This window comes from Eretmochelys imbricata, chromosome 13, assembly GCF_965152235.1.
Source record: "Eretmochelys imbricata isolate rEreImb1 chromosome 13, rEreImb1.hap1, whole genome shotgun sequence".
Lineage (NCBI taxonomy): Eukaryota > Metazoa > Chordata > Testudines > Cheloniidae > Eretmochelys > Eretmochelys imbricata.
This window is the reverse complement of record NC_135584.1, coordinates 33,894,207-33,916,624: the sequence shown is the minus strand read 5'-3', so window position 1 is coordinate 33,916,624 and position 22,418 is coordinate 33,894,207. Positions and strand designations below refer to the sequence as shown.

The following is a 22,418-nucleotide window of genomic DNA, read 5'->3' as shown; positions in this document are numbered from 1 at the left end:
CACAGTGAAGTTGACCACTTCTTTTGTGAATTCACTGCATTGTTAAAACTCTCTTGCAGTGACACGTATTTGGTGGAATTTATGGCTTTCATTGTCGCTTCCGTAGATACCTTCCCCCCATTCCTCTTAAGCCTAGTATCCTAAAGCTTTATTGTAGCCACTATCCTGAGAATTCCAACCACCACTGGAAAGCAAAAAGCAATTTCCACCTGCTCCTCTCACCTCATTGTAGTTACATCCTTCTACGGGTCCCTTATGATTGTGTATGTCCTACCAAAAACATAAACTGAGAGCCCTGAACAAAGTGTTCTCTCTTCTTCTACACAGTCCAGAATCCCCTGGTCAACCCCCACATCTACAGCCTGAGAAACAAAGAGGTCAAGGAGACCTTGAAAAAAAATCTCAATAAATGTATTCAAATTTGGTGAATCAGAGTTAATTCCCTTAAGTTACAATGAAGCAGTTATACCCTGAATCTGAGAGGTACCAACTGTGTGTTGTCCCCGAGCATGGGCCTGGTCATTTTGGTTCACCTTTGAGAAACCATTGAGATTAATTTAATCTCTTTTGCTGTTTAAACATCCAAGTATCACGTGAGCCCTTTTTGCCACAGCATCTCACTGGGAATTCACATTTAGTTGTTTGTCTACTATGACTACTGGGTCCATTTCACAGTCTCCCTTGTGTTCCAAGACACAACCCCACATGTATGCATGTCCTCCATTCCTGGTTCCTGAATGTACGACCTCGCATTTGGCTGTATTAAAATGCATGTGGCATCAAGTGAGCCTAGCTTACCATGCAACCCAGACCACTCTGTATCAGTGACCTAACCTCATCATTATTCCCCACTCACTGCAACTGCCTTATTTGCAAACTGTATCAGCAACAATTTTGTATTTTCCTGCAGGTCATTGGTAAAGATAGTGGATATTGTTTGGCAGAGAACCAGTCCCTAAGGGAACACACTAAAACACATCAACTGGTTAACACTTCCCCATTAACAACTATTTTTTGAGAACTATATGTCACACATATTTTAGCCTATTTAATATGGGTGAGATTGATTTGCATACTTCTAATATGTTAATCAGATTATCTGGTACTAAGTCAAAAGCCTTCCAGAACTCTAAGTATATTATGTCCACATAGTTACATCTCTGAACCAGACTTTTAATTTTGTCTAAGAAAGATTGTTTGGCAAGATCTATTTGCCATGAAATCCTGTTAATTGGCATCTTTTTTTTTTTTTTTTTTTGCATTCTATTGAAACGGATAAGCTTGTGTATCAACTGTTGCATTATTTCCCTGCTCTGATTTATATTATCTATCACACAGCCTGCTGCCTACTTATCTTTCCATTCAGATATTAACATTATTTATTTTTTGCATTACATTAACACTTAGTATCTTTAGTAGCAGACTTATAGAAATAACACAGAGCTCTGAGTGGCTTTTATCAAGCTACTTTGTAATGATTGAGGTGATATTAATTACTTAGTCTTTCTTGCTGAAGGGCCTGGGAGTTACAACAATGTATTTTGTGTCCTAAAGCAACTCAGATCTTCATAATGAATGGTAAGGTCTCCTACTATTTTAAAGAGAAAGCATAAATACATTCCTATATCATTCACAGTTTGCATTTTTACTTTGTACTGGCAGTATCTCCTCCTCTGTTAGATAGATAGATTGGTTTTAGCTTTTCAGCTAAAGCTCATTTGAACTATAAATATAGGCTAGGATTTTTGAAACAACTTAAGAAATTTAGAGAGCAAACTCCCATTACATTTCAATTTCAGTTTCATTGAATTTCAGTGAGATTTGGGCACCTAGCTCTTTAGGCTTATTTCAGAATCTCAGCCATAACAAACCATTGTCCTTTTTATTTATTTTATTCCTAATACTGTGCTTTATAGACATCTGCCAATGTGCTCAGTGCTTTATGCAACACAGAGGACAATACGGGTAATTTTGCTTAGATGTAGAGTCAGTTTCTTCTGCAAATAGTTATTCCAGTGAAAGAAAAGAAAAGGAAAGAAAAAGTTTTCCTTCGGTGTTCATAAAACATAAAACCATTATGAGATCATGAATGTCAATTTCTGTATCTTTCTATATTCATTATTAATAGTCCACTGACATGTCTATTAAGAGATACACTGCACAGATGATAATGAGAATAAACTAATGGACAGTAATGGCAGATATGGCTGCTTTTTTTTAAATGAATTTTCCAGTGAATTTAGAACTTAATTTCTTTTGATGAGTTATATGTGGGCCAATCCTGACTTGTTTTTTTGCAATAATTCACTGAATGGTTTAATAATCTCATGGACTTGAATGTCAGAGTGGACCATTATTATCATCTATTCTGACCTCCTACATAGAACAGGCCAGAGAATTTGACCCAGTGAGTCCACAACTTGTAGTTAAGCTAAAGCATATGTTTTAGAAAGAGACATCCACTCTTGATTTGAAGAGATGGAAAATACATCACATCTACAGGTAAGGTTCTTCCAGTGGTTAATTATGCTCTGATGGTTAATTACCCTCATACTCAAGTCTGTTACATGTAAATGGAATAATCCATCATGCAGCCACTGTTGGGTTGGAGTTAAGGTATTAGCTATGACTTGGTAAACCTAAGTTAAATTCCTTGCTCTGCCACAGACTTCCTGTCAGACCTTGGGCAAGTCACTTAATGTATGTTTACACAGCAGAAAAAATCCCTGTCCGGGCTTAGGCGGGAGCCTGGGATCCCAGATCCTTCCCACAGCCAGGTTTTCAGTCCCACACTCCAGCCTGAGTGAGAACGTTTACACTGCTCTTTTTAGCTGCACATCCCAAGTTCTATGAGCCCAAGTCAATGGAAGTATAAACATACCAATAGATACAATTTTCTAACTTTTATAAGTCGAAAGAGAGATACAAAGAGATGGTGGGAACTTGGAACTTGGTGAGAAAATGATAATTTTGGAACAAACAGGTTTTGTTTATTGTGGGTTTTGTTTTGTTTTATTCCGTTTTCTTTTTTGTTGTTTTCAAAGATTCTGAAGAACTGACTCAAAAACTCCTTTTAGCATCAATGAAACCAATTTTTTCAATGAAAAAAAATCTAGATGACAGCTCTGATGATAATGTCTGATTGGTGACCTAAGACCAATGGAAGCGGCAATTTTGAGAAAGACTACACAAACTTCTGCATATTTAAATTCTGGTGACTATATGTTTCTTTCACCCCCTTCTCCCCACACTTCCCCCTCCCCCCACCGCACTTTCTGCAGATGGGGAATAATTCAACCATCAGCAACATTTTCTCTTAGGTAAAAAAGCAGTTCTTTGAGGCTGGCCATTAGCAATTAACATGTTGTTTATATTGTCTCCAGCATAAATATATAATTAATTCCCTGGTCACAATGACGTCAAGTCCCTTTTATCGATGGTATGAAAGAAGGTGCTGCCTATTCCTAGAATGAATATAAAGATGAAGAACAGAAGACTTCCATTTTTCTGTAAGGATAAAAAGCAAAATCAACTGAGTGGTGCAGGTATGCGAGTGCATCTTCTTAGGAGTATGCAGGGTCTCTTTAAACAAGGGAGCAAGATCTACGAAGAATATCAGTTGAACAGACATCCAGCAGAAACCACAACCCAGTTATGGAAACCCTGAGAGAGGAGGTTGCATGAGAACTTCCAGCTGGTGATCCAGGTAGCATAGTTCTTTGTCAGTGCTGTTAGAACATAAGAACAGCTGTACTGGGTCAGACAAATGGTTCATCTAGCCCAGTATCTGGTCTTCCAGCAGTGGCCAGTGCCAGGTGCTTTAGAGGGGAATGAACAGAACAGGGGCAATTACCACTTGATGCATCCCTATCATCTAGTCCCAGCTTCTGGCAGTCAGTGGTTCAGGGACACCCATAGCATGATGTTGTGTCTTTGACCATCTTGGCTATTAAGCCATAGATGGATCTATTCTTCTGGAATTTATTGAATTCTTTTCTGAATCCAGAAAATAGTTTGGGTCTTTAAAACATCCTCTGTCAATGAGTTCCACAGGTTTACAGTGCATTGTGTGAAGAAGTACTTCCTTATGTTTGTTTTAAACCTCTGCCTGGGTGACCCCCAAGTACTTGTGTTATGTGAAGGAGTAAAGAACACTCCCCTATTCAATTTCTAAATGTCATTCATAATTTTTATAAACCTCTATCATATCCCCCCTTAGTTATCTTTTTTCTAAGATGAACAGTCCTGGTCTTTTTAACGTCTTCTTGTATGAAAGCTGTTCTATACACCTAATCATTTGTGTTGCCTTCCTCTGCGTCTTTTTTCCAATTCTAATATATCTGTTTTGAGATGGGGCAACCAGAACTGCATTCAGTATTCAAGGTATGGGTGTACCATGGATTTATATGGTGGCATTATTATAAATTCTGTTTTATTATCTATCCTTTTCATAATGGTTCCTAACATTGCGTTAGCTTTTTTGACTGCCACTGCACATTGAGCAGATGTTTTCAGAGAACTATCCACAATGACTCCAAAATCTCATTCTTGAGTGGTAACAGCTAATTTAGATCCCATAATTTTGTATGCGTAATTGGGATTATTTTTTTCTAATGAGTTTATTAGTTTGCAATTATCAACATTGAATTTCATCTGCCATTTTGTTGCCACGTCACCCAGTTTTGTGAGACCCCTCTGTAACTCTTTGCAGTCAGCTTTGGACTTAACTGTCTTGAGTAATTTTGTACCACTTGCAAATTTTGCCACCTCATTGTTTACCCCTTTTTTCAGATAATTTATGAATGTGTTGAACATCACTGGCTCCAGGGGGACCCTGCAATTTACCTCTCTCCACTGTGAAAACTGACTATTCCTACTCTTTGTTTCCTGTATTTCAACTTGTTTCTGATTTATGACTGCTTACCTTGCTTAAGAGTCTTTGGTGAAGGACCTTGTCAAAGGTTTTCTGAAAGTCCAGGTACACTATATCCACTGGCTCCCCCTTGTCTGAACCCTTAAATAATTCTCATAGATTGTGGAGGCATGACTCCTTACAAAAGCTGGGGTGACCTCAAATTTCCCAGCACTTTGTGTTTAGACTGTATTGGTTGGGTCTGTTTAAAAGTGATGGCAGTAGGGAATGTGATGTGGGTGATGCGTATGCAGGAGAAGAATATATCCCTTAAACTGAGTGTTTCAATGTCCCCTTCAACTGGTATGATTCAAACAGCAAGAACTGGATTTGTGAAACAAACTGTAGTTACTTCTTAGAACAAGATAAGAGCTGGTCGGAAAACATTTTTTTCTCCTGAAATTTCTGACTAAAACTATTTAACACCCAAAACCCGACCATTATTTTTGGGAACTGACAACTCAACCGTCGTTAGCCAAAACTTGCCCCAAACCTGTACAACTTCAGCTGAGAACTGGCAAAATACAAATATTTTGGATGGAAAATGTTCAGTTTTCTGTTCTTTCAGTTTTCCAATGAAAAAAATGAACATTTTGAGCAAAGCAGACACTTCCCATGAAATTTCTCATCCAGCTGAAAACCCAGTCATTCTTTTGGAAAATGAAGTTCATATGGGAAAATATTGACAAGCCCCGTAAAGGACCGAAAGCCACTCTCCCTCATACAACCCAGCCTCTCACAGTTCATATTCATAGCTGGTCCTGTCTTCTCTCTCCCTAGACACTCATCACAATAGGAACTATTTGATGTTATAAGCTTTCCTATATTCTCATCTATCTAAGGTTCTTCTCTGGCCCCTGTTACCACAGTATCTGTGCACCTCCATCTTTTCATGTATTCATCCTCACAACACTCCTGTGAGGTAGGGATGTTCTATTATCTCCATTTTTTACCCAAGGAGAAATAAGGTAAAAAGAACCTAAATACCTTGCTGCTGATTACACAGGAAATCCATGGCACCAAAAGCAATTTAATGCAGATTTCATAAATCCAAACCTAGCACTCTAACCACTGCACCACCCTTCCTTCTTTCACAGCTCTATTTCCCTCAGTTGTCCAGGCTCTGAAACACAGCTAGTGTGAATTGATAGGGATATGTCAATTTACACTATAAAAGGATTTTCACATGGACTCTAAATCTAACTCCCATCTTAAATATCCCAAAGTAGGTGTGAGTCTTATATACCACAAATTATTTGGTCATGTATCAGTGAATCTTTAAGATTAATACAATTAAAGTTGCCAATTTATAATATTCTTGTCAATAATAACTTCTGGCTCATTTTCTCTGGCAAAGAATTTATTACTATAATACTACGATTTTTCTTGTACAAGTAATCTGATTTATCATGATGAAATCCAGTGTTAATGTCCACACACATGCTCCGAACGCATTTTCAAAAAACATGCAGCACTGAACTCACTCTTCTCACACAGAAATCTGTGGGAATTTTATCCATTTACATTAACAGGAGCAGCGTTAGACTTTGAAAATCTCACTCAATGTCACTAAAATCTTTCTTTCTTTCTTTCTTTCTTTCTTTCTTTCTTTCTTTCTTTCTTTCTTTCTTCACTTACGTCTAGAACTGGCCAGAAATTTTATTTTTCCCCAAAATTTTTTGACAAAACTTTGTGTGTGTGTGTTGGGGAGGGGAATCGTTTAATAGAAATGTTCAGCACAACATTGCAACTTTTCACTGAAAATTTGAAAAAAGTTGTCTGCTAAAAAAATTGTTTTAAGGTTAAAGGAAAAGAGAGACTTTCTGCAAATTTTTTCACGTAGTTGAAAACTCAGTTTACCATTAAAAATAATATTTTATGGAAAAGTTTCAACCTACCCAAATCCCAGACTCTCTGTCTAACTGTGTACCTGTCTCTCTGTATGACTCACAAATGTTTGTTTTCCTTTCTTGCTATATTTTCAAAGATTATAATTTCTTCGTTTATCCTCCAGACACAATCCATGGCAAACACAGAATGGGAAAATCAAACATACATCACAGAATTCATCCTCTTGGGATTCGGGAATCTTCCAGAGCTGCATCTCCTTCTCTTCCTGCTGTTTTTAGCCATCTACATTTTGACCGTGGCTGGGAACCTCCTCATCATTCTCCTTATTTTGACTGATCGTCACCTACACACTCCCATGTACTTCTTTCTGTGGAATTTGTCCTTCTTAGAAACCTGCTACACCTCAAACAGCCTGCCTAGGATGCTGGAGAGTCTCCTAACTGGAAACAGAGCTATTTCAGTTTGTGGGTGTTTCATACAAAATTATATTTTTGGTCTCCTGGCGGGCTCGGAGTCTTATCTTTTATCAGCCATGTCTTATGATCGGTATTTAGCAATATGCAGACCACTGCATTACGCAGACCACATGAATCACCGGTTCTGCCTCCAGCTAGTGGCTGCATCTTGGATAAGTGGCTTGTTGGGTAATTCCATTATATTATATGTGTTGTCACGGTTAGTTTTCTGTGGCCCCAACAAGATTGACCATTTCTTTTGTGATCTAATTCCAGTTATTAAACTCTCCTGCAGTGAAACCCACCTCATGGAACTTGTGGTTTTCCTACTCTCTTCCATATTCTCTCTGCCACCATTACTACTAACCTTGTCATCTTATTTATGTATCCTATCCACCATCCTGCGAATCCCTTCCACCACCAGGAGGCAAAAGGCCTTTTCCACCTGCTCCTCTCACCTCATTGTGGTCACATTGTTCTACGGAACCATAATCATTGTTTATCTGTTACCAAAAAACAATGTACTGAGAGACCTGAACAAAGTGTTTTCTCTTTTCTACACTGTCTTGACCCCCATGGCCAATCCTTTCATATATACCCTGAGAAATAAAGAAGTTAAAAATGTACTCAGTAAAGGTGTCAGAAAAATTAGGGCTTTCATGAGAGAAAACACAGGCACATAACACCTGCCATCCTTGGTCAGACCAGTGGTCCATCTACTCCAGTAGCTTGTTGTTAAAAGGGGCCTAACTCCAGATACATTACAATAGAACTGGTCAAATTTTAAAATAAAGTTTTGATAAAAAAAGATTTTTCAATTAAAAATGTACATTTTTAAAATAAAAATGAAACTGAATTTAGAAAACAGGAAACTGGGGAAAAAAAGATCAGGTTTAGGTTTTGACTCTTAAAATGCCAAAGGAAAGAAGAGAAAGAGAGAGAATGGGCTGTGGGAGATGAAGGGAGAAGAGTGAAAAAGTGGAGGATCAAAGAGAAAACAATTGGGCTACATTTTTTTTGTTGGAACACAGAAAAAATTCATGGAAAATTGTAAGTGAAATGAGAATTTTGGGGGAGATGTTTTGGATTTTTTGCTGAATACACTTACCATTTCTCAACCATCGCCTTTTCAGAGGCAGGTGAAAAAAACAGGAACATGTGGTACAAACTGCCCTTATGAGAAATGTCTCCCTTTCCATTAGTTTATACCTGTCAGCAAGAAGGCTTATATACTTTTCAAATTTTGCTTTCTTTTAATAATGATATCATGTAACTGATGATATTCTTGTTTATGTACGTCTAGTCCTTTTTTATTCCTGCTAAGTTAATTACCTCCGTGATATTTCCTACAATGAATTCTGAAAGTAACATATGAATTGTAGAGAAACATTTTAAAGTTGTTTCCTTAAATTTCCCCTTGATTCCCATATTAAGCATATGTCTTTCATGGTCCCTTATTTAAGGCTAGTTTGAGTTTTCATCAAAAGCAGGATATATCACCCTCTTTTTTACCATAGGGGGAAAATGAATTTCTTTTAAAAGTCAGTTTAATATAACCTGGGATCACAAACTCTGAAAGCCTTCACCACAGCCAAACAGCTGTAGGTTGGTGTCTTTACAGAGCAGAAATAAGGTTACTTGAGTGCACTAATTGTGCAGTTCCAGACGTTAACATGTTTATCTTTCTTTTCAACTGAACCTTAAATCTGATTTTCCTAGGTTTCTAACACTTAGCTTTTCAATAATGACACCATCACTTTAATATAGCTTATAATAAGTCACTGATTTGTGCTCTCCAACATAACTCCCTCTTCATGTAGTTTTTTTGTCTAGACATTATGAAAAGGAGTATATAGCTGGTTGGTCCAAAATTTTCCATTAAAAGTTTATTTTTCAATGGCAAATAGTGTTTTGATTGAAGAAATTTTCTCTGAACCTGCCTACTTTCCTCAGAAATATGCCAATTTCCACCAGAAAACCTGAAAATTATTGGTTGCTAAGAGCCCTTTATGCCAACTGGCAAAGGGAGCACCCAACACACTGTTGTCAGAATATTTAGACGAACGGTGCCTTGTAAGGTATCATACAGAAACTGGTGACATGCTGGTCATTAATATTACTGCACAATGTATGTATGGGTAGTGTGTAAAGAGTTATGTAAGTGCACTGGAAATATGTTCTAAAATATGTTCAATCCAAGCAATCTAAATAGAGAAAATAAAGAAGTTTGTCCCAGATAAAGAAATGCTTTTCTACCTGTTTGCCTGCCTCTGAGGTAAACTGAGCAAGGTGAGATCAGAAACAATAGAAATTACCTTTGCATCTGAGTCAACAGGAGAAGAAGGCAGAAAGACGGCATGGCATCTGGGACAGAAGAACTCTTCCTGGGGTGTGCACTTGGGAGGAATACAGTTCACAGGCTTACTGGGCTATCAGAAAAAGGGGAAAAAATCCTTTAGTTATGTTAAGGGACAAAAGGAGCCAGCGCTTTTGGAATCTGTGAAAAGTCGAACCTTGAACCATGTGGGTGGAAGAGGCTGAGAACTGACTATAGGTGAAAAATTGCCTGAGACCACAATTTTAACCTGTTAAATTTTAGTCACTAGAATGTGTGTTTTTACTGGTGCTTTGTTTGTAACAATTTCTGTCTCCTTGTCCTTGCTTAGTATCACTTAAATGTAGGTTCTATATTAATAAACTCATGCTCAGTTTTACTATAAACCATCTCAGTGCTGTGTATTAAGTTAAACAGCATGTCCTCAGTGAGCCAAGAGGCCAGTGGGTGTACTGTCTTTTTGGAGGCAGTGAACATATGGTCTGTGGCTGGCCAGTGACAGGGACTGGACATTGCAGAGAGACTCCCTGCGGGAGCTGAGGACCTGAGCTCACTGAAGGTTACCTGCAAGGTACTGTTAAGCCTGGCAGAGTCTCAAGTAGTTTGCTGGTGTGGCAGGGAGATGAGGGTCCAGCAAAGCTCTCCCTTGCTGAGGCAGAGAGGTAACATCGTGACTTACCATTAAGAGCATCCGAGGCAAGTGTCACCACAACCAGACAGATAGTATGTATATAGTCAGTTCTTGGGAGTTTTAAGAGAAAAAACAGTTTTCATTTTTTCCTTTTTTCATTTTTTGACAAAAATTCCAAATAAAATGAACAATTTTTCTTCATTTTTATTGATAAAAAATATTTTTTCTGACCATCTCTAGTAAATAGGAGCACCCGATAGACCTTCTCTATACCACTCACCATGCTGTATGGCTACTATTTTTGAAGGACCCTATGGGAGTTAGGTACCCAGCTCCCATCAAATTGCAATGCAAGTTGGGTCCCTAGGTCCCATCAGTCTCTACTGGGAATGCAGTCTACAAGAAAGTGGTGATAAAGTGGCTCAGATACCAACCCATTTTGTCCCCTGTAAACCTAAAGGGAGTTTCCCTATGAGGGAGAGAATATACCAGTCTCCATGTCCATAGATCTGGCTCTGGAAATATCTATACTGTAACACATTGTGGTTGGGTCCAGGTTAAGGGAATCTAGGGTCCTGGACACACCCACACATGGAGGTCACCCGTGAACCCACTCCTTTGTTTGACCATGCCCCTTGCACTGTGGTCCCACCCATCCTTTGCTGGTAGCAGTGGCATCTACAGGGCTGGTGCAGGACACCCCACAACTCCTCTTTAGGCAGGGTGGAGATCACTCTTCCCTGGGCCACCAATCCCTGTCCCAAAGTGGGCTACAGGCTGTCTCCTGGAGACACAGTGGGGTGAGTAGCAGTTGGGGCCTATTGCACAGGAATCCTCTGCCCGGGTGGTGTTCATTGGGGGCCTGGATCAGTAGGTTTCAAAGTTAACACCAATCCAGATCCCTGGGGAAATTCCTCACTCTCACTGTTACGATGGCAGGCTCTCTGGAAACCCAAGTAGACATCTTATCGGTTACATGTGGGTCCATTTCTCCATCTCAGGGTTATTGTTTGAGGCTCCTTGCAATCAAGTAGACATTGCTATATAGGATACACCTGCAACAATTTCCTGCCCCACCCCATTGTCTCAGGCTTTTAGCATACTCAAGCAGACATCATTGTATTATGATATACCCGGGACAGTTCCCCACCACAAAAAAACTTTTTTTCCTTCCCTCAGACAGTCTGCAGTTCATGTCTTTATCTTTTCCCTTGGTCTCAAACATTTTAAAATGTAATCTGAGATACTGAGCCAATGAACTAGCTGAATCTCTGCTCCCTTTCTTCCCTATGGGAGAAAACAATATAAGTTCCTATACACAGGTTAAAAGCGTACCTGAGGTAACCCATCAATCTTATAGGCCCACAGTAGGTCATAGAATCATAGAATCATAGAATATCAGGGTTGGAAGGGACCCCTGAAGGTCATCTAGTCCAACCCCCTGCTCGAAGCAGGACCAATTCCCAGTTAAATCATCCCAACCAGGGCTTTGTCAAGCCTGACCTTAAAAACTTCCAAGGAAGGAGATTCCACCACCTCCCTAGGCAACGCATTCCAGTGTTTCACCACCCTCTTAGTGAAAAAGTTTTTCCTAATATCCAATCTAAACCTCCCCCAGTGCAACTTGAGGCCATTACTCCTCGTTCTGTCATCTGCTACCATTGAGAACAGTCTAGAGCCATCCTCTTTGGAACCCCCTTTCAGGTAGTTGAAAGCAGCTATCAAATCCCCCCTCATTCTTCTCTTCTGCAGGCTAAACAATCCCAGCTCCCTCAGCCTCTCCTCATAAGTCATGTGTTCTAGACCCCTAATCATTTTTGTTGCCCTTCGCTGGACTCTCTCCAATTTATCCACATCCTTCTTGTAGTGTGGGGCCCAAAACTGGACACAGTACTCCAGATGAGGCCTCACCAATGTCGAATAGAGGGGGACGATCACGACCCTCGATCTGCTCGCTATGCCCCTACGTATACATCCCAAAATGCTATTGGCCTTCTTGGCAACAAGGGCACACTGCTGACTCATATCCAGCTTCTCGTCCACTGTCACCCCTAGGTCCTTTTCCGCAGAACTGCTGCCTAGCCATTCGGTCCCTAGTCTGTAGCGGTGCATTGGATTCTTCCGTCCTAAGTGCAGGACCCTGCACTTATCCTTATTGAACCTCATCAGATTTCTTTTGGCCCAATCCTCCAATTTGTCTAGGTCCTTCTGTATCCTATCCCTCCCCTCCAGCGTATCTACCACTCCTCCCAGTTTAGTATCGTCCGCAAATTTGCTGAGAGTGCAATCCACACCATCCTCCAGATCATTTATGAAGATATTGAACAAAACCGGCCCCAGGACCGACCCCTGGGGCACTCCACTTGACACCGGCTGCCAACTAGACATGGAGCCATTGATCACTACCCGTTGAGCCCGACAATCTAGCCAGCTTTCTACCCACCCTATAGTGCATTCATCCAGCCCATACTTCCTTAACTTGCTGACAAGAATACTGTGGGAGACCGTGTCAAAAGCTTTGCTAAAGTCAAGAAACAATACATCCACTGCTTTCCCTTCATCCACAGAACCAGTAATCTCATGATAAAAGGCGATTAGATTAGTCAGGCATGACCTTCCCTTGGTGAATCCATGCTGGCTGTTCCTGATCACTTTCCTCTCATGTAAGTGCTTCAGGATTGATTCTTTGAGGACCTGCTCCATGATTTTTCCAGGGACTGAGGTGAGGCTGACTGGCCTGTAGTTCCCAGGATCCTCCTTCTTCCCTTTTTTAAAGATTGGCACTACATTAGCCTTTTTCCAGTCATCCGGGACTTCCCCGGTTTGCCACGAGTTTTCAAAGATAATGGCCAATGGCTCTGCAATCACAGCCGCCAATTCCTTCAGCACTCTCGGATGCAACTCGTCCGGCCCCATGGACTTGTGCACGTCCAGCTTTTCTAAATAGTCCCTAACCACCTCTATCTCCACAGAGGGCTGGCGATCTCTTCCCCATTTTGTGATGCCCAGCGTAGCAGTCTGGGAGCTGACCTTGTTAGTGAAAACAGAGGCAAAAAAAGCATTGAGTACATTAGCTTTTTCCACATCCTCTGTCACTAGGTTGCCTCCCTCATTCAGTAAGGGGCCCACACTTTCCTTGGCTTTCTTCTTGTTGCCAACATACCTGAAGAAACCCTTCTTGTTACTCTTAACATCTCTTGCTAGCTGCAGCTCCAGGTGCGATTTGGCCCTCCTGATTTCATTCCTACATGCCCGAGCAATATTTTTATACTCTTCCCTGGTCATATGTCCAACCTTCCACTTCTTGTAAGCTTCTTTTTTATGTTTAAGATCCGCTAGGATTTCACCGTTAAGCCAAGCTGGTCGCCTGCCATATTTACTATTCTTTCGACTCATCGGGATGGTTTGTCCCTGTAACCTCAACAGGGATTCCTTGAAATACAGCCAGCTCTCCTGGACTCCTTTCCCCTTCATGTTAGTCCCCCAGGGGATCCTGGCCATCCGTTCCCTGAGGGAGTCGAAGTCTGCTTTCCTGAAGTCCAGGGTCCGTATCCTGCTGCTTACCTTTCTTCCCTGCGTCAGGATCCTGAACTCAACCAACTCATGGTCACTGCCTCCCAGATTCCCATCCACTTTTGCTTCCCCCACTAATTCTACCCGGTTTGTGAGCAGCAGGTCAAGAAAAGCGCCCCCCCTAGTTGGCTCCTCTAGCACTTGCACCAGGAAATTGTCCCCTACGCTTTCCAAAGTCCTTCCAACCATTCCCAAAAGTTGTCACTGATGAAGTTCCACCGTTATCCTGGGTAAATCATTCCAATGGTTAATTACTCTCACCATGGAAAATTTACTTGTATTTCCACTCTTAATTTGTCTAGCTTCAACTTCCACCCATTGGATTGTGTTGTACTTTTCCCTGCTAGATTGAAGAGTCCATTATTAATTATTTATTCCCCGTGTAGATACTTACAGGCTGTAATCGAGTCACCCCTCAACCTTCTCTTTGTTAAATCAGTTAATTATTAATCATATATAAACTATTTTAAAATGTAACCATAAAATAAAATATGACAAAATTCCCATAGTTTTGCATGCATAATTACTCCATCTATATATATTTTAAATGCTATGTTGGTAAATGAATAATTTATGAATAATGATGAATAATTCACAATTAACAACTTTTTTCCTTTGTGAATAGAGATGTCCACTAAGCTTGGCCATTATCTATTAACGGTGTTGTTTACATTTACTCTCACATAAACATATAATTAATTCCTTGGTGACATCAATGAAAACTCTCCATGATCCTAGAATTCATATAAACAACCCAGTTACAGAAAGCCTGACTGAAGAGGTTGAATCAGAACTTCAAGCAGATAATTAAGGTAACATAAGTCTTTTCCATGGTTGTTAGCTGCAGTGAAATCATAGAATCATAGATGATTAGGGTTGGAAGACACCTCAGGAGGTCATCTAGTCCAACCCCCTGCTCAAAGCAGGACCAATCTCCAACTAAATCATCCCAGCCAGGGCTTTGTCAAGCTGGACCTTAAAAACTCTAAGGATGGAGGTTCCACCACCTCCCTAGGTAATCCATTCCAGTGCTTCACCAGTCTCCTAGTGAAATAGTGTTTTCCTAATATCCAAGCTAGACCTCTCCCACTGCAACTTGAGACCATTGCTCCTTGTTCTGTCATCTGCCAGCCCTGAGAACCGTCACTGAGAAATCACAGAGTGAAATACTGAATTCCGTAGTCAGTGTTTACTCAGTCATGAAATACAGTGGATTCCGCTTATTAGCAACTTCTTGTTTCCCAGGGAAAAAGTTACAGTTACCCAGGAGCTGCCAATAAGCAAAAGCCAGGGAACAAAGCCCTGGGCCTTGCCTTCCCTGACTGCAGCTTCAGAAACCTGACTGCAGCCGGGGCCTTTCTTCCAAAAAAAGTTGTTAAGCAGTATATCTGCTGCCAATATCCATATGCCATTAACTTTACAGTCAATGGGAAGGAATTTGTGCCCAGCAAAAAGTTGCTATTAAACAAAAGTTGTTACTATTAGGATTGCTATTAAGTAGCATCCATTGTAAATTATGAATGGCCTAGAGAAGGGAGATCAGGAACTTCTGTTCTCCCTGTGTCATAGCACATGAACAAGAGGTCATTCAATGAAATTGAAAGGTGGCAAATTTCAAAATTCATAAAAGGAAATACCTCTTCACATAATGTGTAATTAGACTGTGGGACTCATTGCCACTGGAAGTTATTGAAGCCAGGAATTTAAAGAGTGAAAGAGGATGTTCATATGTATTAAAACAACATCCAAAGTTATAATAGTAATTAGAATTTTTAAAAAGAAAGAATTTTTAAAGGGGATATAAAATCTCATTCTTCAGAGTTTAAATCGATCCAAATTATTAGAATTATACCTTTCTGGGTTACAGATTATCCCTCATCTGCTTATTGCATGGTTTCTTTCACTCTATTCTGAAACAATGTTCTGGTCAGAGACAGGACCATAGCTCTGATCCAGCCTCGCAATTCCTATGTTCCTTAGTCAAGATGTGGACGTTCTGATTTTGGTTTAAACCGGGCATATTTCATTTTAACTTAAATCAATTAGTAAACTACTTAAACTAAAACGAAATAAGACACACAAACCAAAATAAGAAAGTATCCCTAGGGGTTTCAGCAGTTTAACCAGTAAAAAAACAAACAAACAAAATCTATGTAAGTTTCAGTGGTGTAACTTTCTCATGTAGGTAAGGGCTAACGCAGAAATTTTATAAAAGGGCCTAAGGTAGTTAGGTACCTACATTTAAATAGGTTTTGGATACTAACTCTTTAGACTCCTTTGAAAACCCCAGAGTAAATGCTTTAGGTTCTGGATCATAGCATTAAGAAGACAAAGTATACTGGAACGTGAACAATGCATGGTTGTCTTAAATAATCTGCTATTGAGACTTGTGTAGTTTAATTCTAAACACGTCAAATTATAGGTCTTCCATCAACTTCTGTAGGAAATTATAGGATGGCCAAGTGGACATCATTCTCCAAAAATGTTATTTATGGCCAATCTAAGATGTATCTTGAACACTTTAGCATCATTATTATACTGGTGGTCTAAGTAATTATTTTTTCTCCTTAGTGTTTATGCTACATGTGGACAAATTTGCTTTGCTTAATTTTTAACATTGTTGAATACAGTGGGGCAAATTCAGAGGTGAATCAAAGTGAATGCAAAGGAGATAAAGCTTGGATAACTTATGCAGCAAACAGCTGGGAGAGATAGGTTTAGTGGGACTAGCAAAGTAAAAGTATTGTAAGATCTTATGTATTAGACATCTGGGGACCAGAGAGAATACTAACACAGTCATAAGAAAATTACTTTATCTTCTGTTCTGTGAATCGAAGTACAAAGAGTAAAAACTTGTCACTGATCATTATTGGACAAGTTATTTTGGTGCCTAAAGATGCCGATAGTCACCTACAAGGAAAGATTGAAAAAAAAAAAAAACCCAAACCTGGGTTTGTTTCATCTGGAGAAGAAAAGACTCTGGAGGGAGGGGGGCATGATAACAGTCTTCAAGTAAATAAAAGGTGTTGTAAAGATGAGTTTAATAAGTTGTTCTCCTTAATCACTGAGGACAGGACAAGAAGCAACGGGCTTAAATTGCAGCAAGGGAGGTTTAGGTTGGACATTAGAAAAAAACTTGCTGTCAGAGTACTTAACCACTGGAATAAATTACCTAGGGACTTTGTAGAATCTCTGTCCTTGGAGGTTTTTAAGAATAGGTTAGATAGAAACCTGTCAGTGATGGTATAGGTAATAATTAGTTGTGCCTCAGTGAAAGGGACTGGACTAGATGACCTTTCGAGGTCCCTTCCAGTCCTACATTTCTGTGATCATTTCTATGACTTCAAAAGCACCTACTGTAACCGTGTCTTAGTGGGTCAGAACTGAGGTTGCCAAATTCAGGATGAACTGCTGCGAAATAGGGTAAACACAACCCATAACTGGTGGTTATTCTTTTATAAGATATACCAAACCAGCCACAAAAATAAACTCCTTTTTCACCACACTGGCTAACAAGAAAACATAAAGGCAGTTTCCTCAGGCATTCCAGTCCTTATATCACCACCAAAAACTCTGGATTCATAGATGAGTGGTTCTTTACAACCAGTCTCATGAAATAATAGGTTCTTCTGATCCCAAAGGACCAGCCACATACCCAGGTCAATATATAACTCGGATCTTACCCAAAAATCACGCTGATGCCAATCCTTTAGTATCTAAAATCTAAAGTTTTATTTATAGAAAGAAAGAAAGAAAGAAAGAAAGAAAGAAAGAAAGAAAGAAAGAAAGAAAGAAAGAAAGAAAGAAAGAAAGAAAGGTGAGAGTTAAAATTGTTAAAGGAATCAATTACATACCGTAATGGCAAAGTTCTTGGTTCAGGCTTGTATCAGTGATGGAATAAACTGCTGGCTTAAGTCAAGTCTCTGGAGTACATCCACAGCTTGGATGGGTCATTCAGTTCTTTGTTCAGAGCTTCAGTTTGTAGTAAAGTTCTCCCAGAGGTAAGGATTGAAGACTAAATAGAGGTGTTTCCAAGGCCTTTTATAGCTATGTGGAGGGCATTCCATTGTTCTTACTTTGGAAAACTATAGCGACAAGATGACTTTTGGAGTCATGTGGGGAAGTCCCCTGCCCATGTATTTTGCCTAGTCACAGCAGGAAATTCCATTAAATGTAGATGGGTGTCTCCCATGGTCCATTTTCAGTTAAATGTTCTTTTGATGGGCCACTCAATTTGAATAGTCCCTCCAAGATGTGCTGGCTAGCTACCTTGTGGGCGGTACTCCAGGAGCAAACATTTGAAATCCAAGTATAGAGTCAATAGTTATAACTTCACATACAGAAATGATACATGCACACAGATAGCATAATCATAACCAGCAAATCATAACCTTTTCATAGACACCTCACTTGACAACCTTTGTACAATATTCGCTGCAAATATATAACAGTGGTTGCAACAATGATCTATAAGGTCATATTTTAATCAGATAACATCACACCTACATACCTGACTCCTATTCAAATCTGACCCCAAATCCTGACGTCCTTACTTTGTTTTTCCTCAAATGTAATTTTTAATTGAGTAAGAGTAAGAAATGAGTAGAGCTGGTTGATACATGTTTCTATAAAGTCCAGATGACGTAAATATTTAAAAAAATAAATATTTTGGAATTTTCATTACATGGTGAATTTCAAAATCTTGATGGTTCTTCGCAACAGAGGAACAAAAAGGAAATCTGAAGCGTCAGAATTTCCAATAGGACAGACATGCCATTTTTACGCATTTCTGGAGTGAGTCAGAATAGGGACTTCAGAATGTGTCACTCTAGTTAAAAGGAAAAAGAATCCTATATTCAAGATGAAAAAAAAACTTAAATTAAAAAAAATGTCACCAGGGAAGCTGTGAAAAGCATCCAGCTGTCTTCAGCCCAACTCCAATGCCCCAGCCACTACTGTATTGTAAGTCCCAGTCAGACTTGATGCACATCAATGTAAATGAAAGGCTGACACAAGAGATGAACATCGTCATATTACAAAGGAAAGAGAGCCATGTCCTACATACTCCTCTCTGTTCTCATAGTTTAAGATGATAACAATGAGTCAGTGGTTCTTACCTATATATCAGGGAAAGCGTATGACAGTGTTGATGGGCTATGAAATATTAATCAGCTTTCCAGCCTGAAGTGTATCTGGATATTGAGTTTCAGTAAGGCATGTGTCACAAATATAAAGGGAAGGGTAACCACCTTTCTGTATACAGTACTATAAAATCCCTCCTGGCCAGAGGCAAAATCCTTTCACCTGTAAAGGGTTAAGAAACTAAGGTAACCCTGCTGGCACCTGACCCAAAATGGCCAATGAGGGGACAAGATTCTTTCAAATCTGGAGGGTGGGGTGGAACAAAGGGTCTGTCTGTCTGTGTGATGCTTTTGCAGGGAACAGATCAGGAATGCAGCCTTACAACTTCTGTTAGTTAGTAAGTAATATAGCTAGAAATGCATTAGATTTCCTTTTGTTTAATGGCTGGTAAAATAAGCTGTGCTGGATGGAATGTATATTCCTGTTTTTGTGTCTTTTTGTAATTTAAGGTTTTGTCTAGAGGGATTCTCTATGTTTTGAATCTGATTACCCTGTAAGGTATTTACCATCCTGATTTTACACAGGTGATTCTTTTACCTTTTCTTTAATTAAAATTCTTCTTTTAAGAACCTGATTGATTTTTCATTGTTCTTAAGATCCAAGGATTTGGGTCTGTGTTCACCTGTACCAATTGGTGAGGATTTTTATCAAGCCTTCCCCAGGAAAGGGTGTGTAGGGCTTGGGGGGATATTTTGGGGGAAGACGTCCCCAAGTGGGCTCTTTCCCTGTTCTTTGTTTAAAATGCTTGGTGGTGGCAGCATACGGTTCAAGACCAAGGCAAAGTTTGAACCTTGAGGAAGTTTTTAACCTAAGCTGGTAAGAATAAGCTTAGGGGGTCTTTCATGCAGGTTCCCACATCTGTACCCTAGAGTTCAGAGTGGGGAAGGAACCTTGACAGCATGTTTTCTTTCTTTCTTTCTTTCTTTCTTTCTTTCTTTCTTTCTTTCTTTCTTTCTTTCTTTCGAATTTATGAGGTTTCTGTCAACGATTTCACCAATATTTATTCTGGAGTACAATACACATGGCAAGAGAATTTTGACAGTTACCCTTTACAAAAAATCACTTTGTTCTGTGAAAATGTATGGATGGCAATTGAGATTTTTGCCTGTATTATTCACTTACATTTTCCATTTCATTTCCTTGTCCTTAGGAAATCAGACCCATGGTAAACACTAAATGGAGAAATCAAACGTCCATCACAGAATTCATCCTACTGGGATTCGGGAGTCGCCAGGAACTGCAGACCCCTCTGTTCCTGATGTTCCTGATGATCTACATTGTGACCATAGCTGGGAACATCCTCATCATTGCATTAATTGTGACTGATCGGAAACTTCACACCCCCATGTACTTCTTTTTGGGAATTTGTCCTGCTTGGAGACCTGCTACACCTCCACCATCCTTCCCAGGATGCTGGCCAGTCTCCTGACTGGGGACAGAACCATTTCTATTGCCGGCTGTTTTGTACAATATTTTTTCTTTGGTTGCCTTGCAGATTCAGAATGTTACCTCCTAGCAGCAATGTCCTATGATTGGTATTTAGCAATATGTAAACCGCTGCATTATACAATGATGATGAATGGCAGATTTTGCTTACTTCTCATGACTGGCTCCTGGATAGCTCAGTGGTTTGAGCATTAGGCTGCTAAACCTAGGGTTGTGAGTTCAATCCTTGAGGGGGCCATTTAGGGATCTGTGGCAAAAATTGGGGATCGGTCCCGCTTTGAGCAGCGGGTTGGACTAGATGACCTCCTGAGGTCCCTTCCAACCCTGATATTCTATGATTCTATGATAATCTGCTGTGTAATTAATTCCATAATTATATGTTTGTTGTCCCATTTGATTTTCTGTGGCCCCAATGAAACTGACCATTTCTTTTGTGATTTGGCCCCATTGATAAATGTTTCCTGCAGTGACACTGAACTGATAGAACTTCTGGCTTTCATACTCTCCTCCCTAATAGCCCTGGGCCCATTTCTACTAACCCTGACTTCCTACATGTGCAACATCGCCACCATCCTGAGAATCCCTTCCGCAACCGGGAGGCACAAGGCATTTTCCACCTGCTCCTCTCACCTCATTGTGGTGACCATCTTCTATGGGACCCTGATTCTTGTTTATCTGTTACCAAAAACCCACACACTGAGAGACCTGAATAAACTGTTCTCTCTCTTCTACACTGTCCTGACTCCCTTGTCCAATCCACTCATCTACAGCCTGAGAAACAAGGAAGTTAGCAAGGCCTTAAGCAAAGAAGTTAAAGAATTTATTGATTTCTTTGAAATGCAGACACTCCGTTACTGCTTTAGATTAAAATAACAAACATGCAAGAGAGTTGACTGTGAAAGTGGAGTTCAGATTACTGATGATTTTCTATTAGGTGAACCAATAAATTTCCCAAAGAGTCTATGTGAATTTATTATGTGGTTTTATTATTCCTGTTGCATACATCTATCTGGCTATCTACCCATCCATCCATCTAAATTTCCACAGTGTCAGATCTTGAGATCCTTACGCATGCCATGCTTACTCCATATTCAGTCACATTCCTTCCTCCTTCTTACCGAGTCCAATTCCCATTTGCTTCAGTTGAGTATTTACTGAAGTGGCTGCTGTAGAGTTAATCATAGAATCATAGAATATCAGGGTTGGAAGGGACCTCAGGAGGTCATCTAGTCCAACCCCCTGCTCAAAAGCAGGACCCATCCCCAATTAAATCATCCCAGCCAGGGCTTTGTCAAGCCTGACCTTAAAAACTTCTAAGGAAGGAGATTCCACCACCTCCCTAGGCAACGCATTCCAGTGTTTCACCACCCTCCTAGTGAAAAAGTTTTTCCTAATATCCAACCTAAACCTCCCCCACTGCAACTTGAGACCATTACTCCTTGTTCTGTCATCAGCTACCACTGAGAACAGTCTAGAGCCATCCTCTTTGGAACCCCCTTTCAGGTAGCTGAAAGCAGCTATCAAATCCCCCCTCATTCTTCTCTTCCGCACACTAAACAATCCCAGTTCCCTCAGCCTTTCCTCATAACTCATGTGTTCCAGTCCCCTAATCATTTTTGTTGCCCTTCGCTGGACTCTCTCCAATTTATCCACATCCTTCTTGTAGTGTGGGGCCCAAAACTGGACACAGTACTCCAGATGAGGCCTCACCAATGTCGAATAGAGGGGAACGATCAAGTCCCTCCATCTGCTGGCAATGCCCCTACTTATACATCCCAAAATGCCATTGGCCTTCTTGGCAACAAGGGCACACTGCTGACTCATATCCAGCTTCTCGTCCACTGTCACCCCTAGGTCCTTTTCCGCAGAACTGCTGCCTAGCCATTCGGTCCCTAGTCTGTAGCTGTGCAATGGGTTCTTCAGTCATAAGTGCAGGACCCTGCACTTATCCTTATTGAACCTCTTCAGATTTCTTTCAGCCCAATCCTCCAATTTGTCTAGGGCAGGGGTAGGATACAGAGGGCCCTCCAGCGTATCTACCACTCCTCCCAGTTTAGTATCATCCGCAAATTT

The 22,418-nt window shown here is 40.2% G+C and overlaps 2 protein-coding genes across 2 annotated transcripts; both read left to right on the top strand.

Moving 5' to 3' along the window:
• Positions 1-6,935: 6,935 nt before the first annotated feature.
• On the top strand, positions 6,936-7,901 carry LOC144273845 (olfactory receptor 2AP1-like). Its single transcript, XM_077832539.1, has one exon. It carries the CDS (start codon positions 6,936-6,938, stop codon positions 7,899-7,901), a length of 966 nt encoding a protein of 321 aa, XP_077688665.1.
• A 12,519-nt stretch (positions 7,902-20,420) lies between these two features.
• Positions 20,421-21,218, top strand: LOC144273844 (olfactory receptor 226-like). The gene is made up of 2 exons (XM_077832538.1): positions 20,421-20,529; positions 20,704-21,218. The coding sequence occupies exons 1-2, from the start codon at positions 20,421-20,423 to the stop codon at positions 21,216-21,218; spliced, it is 624 nt and encodes a 207-aa protein (XP_077688664.1).
• Positions 21,219-22,418: the final 1,200 nt, after the last annotated feature.

Bases quoted from the DNA above. Each gene is read 5' to 3' on its own strand.
- LOC144273845 (XM_077832539.1), top strand. From the start codon at position 6,936: ATGGCAAACACAGAATGGGAAAATCAAACATACATCACAGAATTCATC.
- LOC144273844 (XM_077832538.1), top strand. From the start codon at position 20,421: ATGTCCTATGATTGGTATTTAGCAATATGTAAACCGCTGCATTATACA. The intron at 20,530-20,703 runs TTGAGCATTAGG...TAATCTGCTGTG, and splicing joins CTCCTGGATAGCTCAGTGGT to TAATTAATTCCATAATTATA.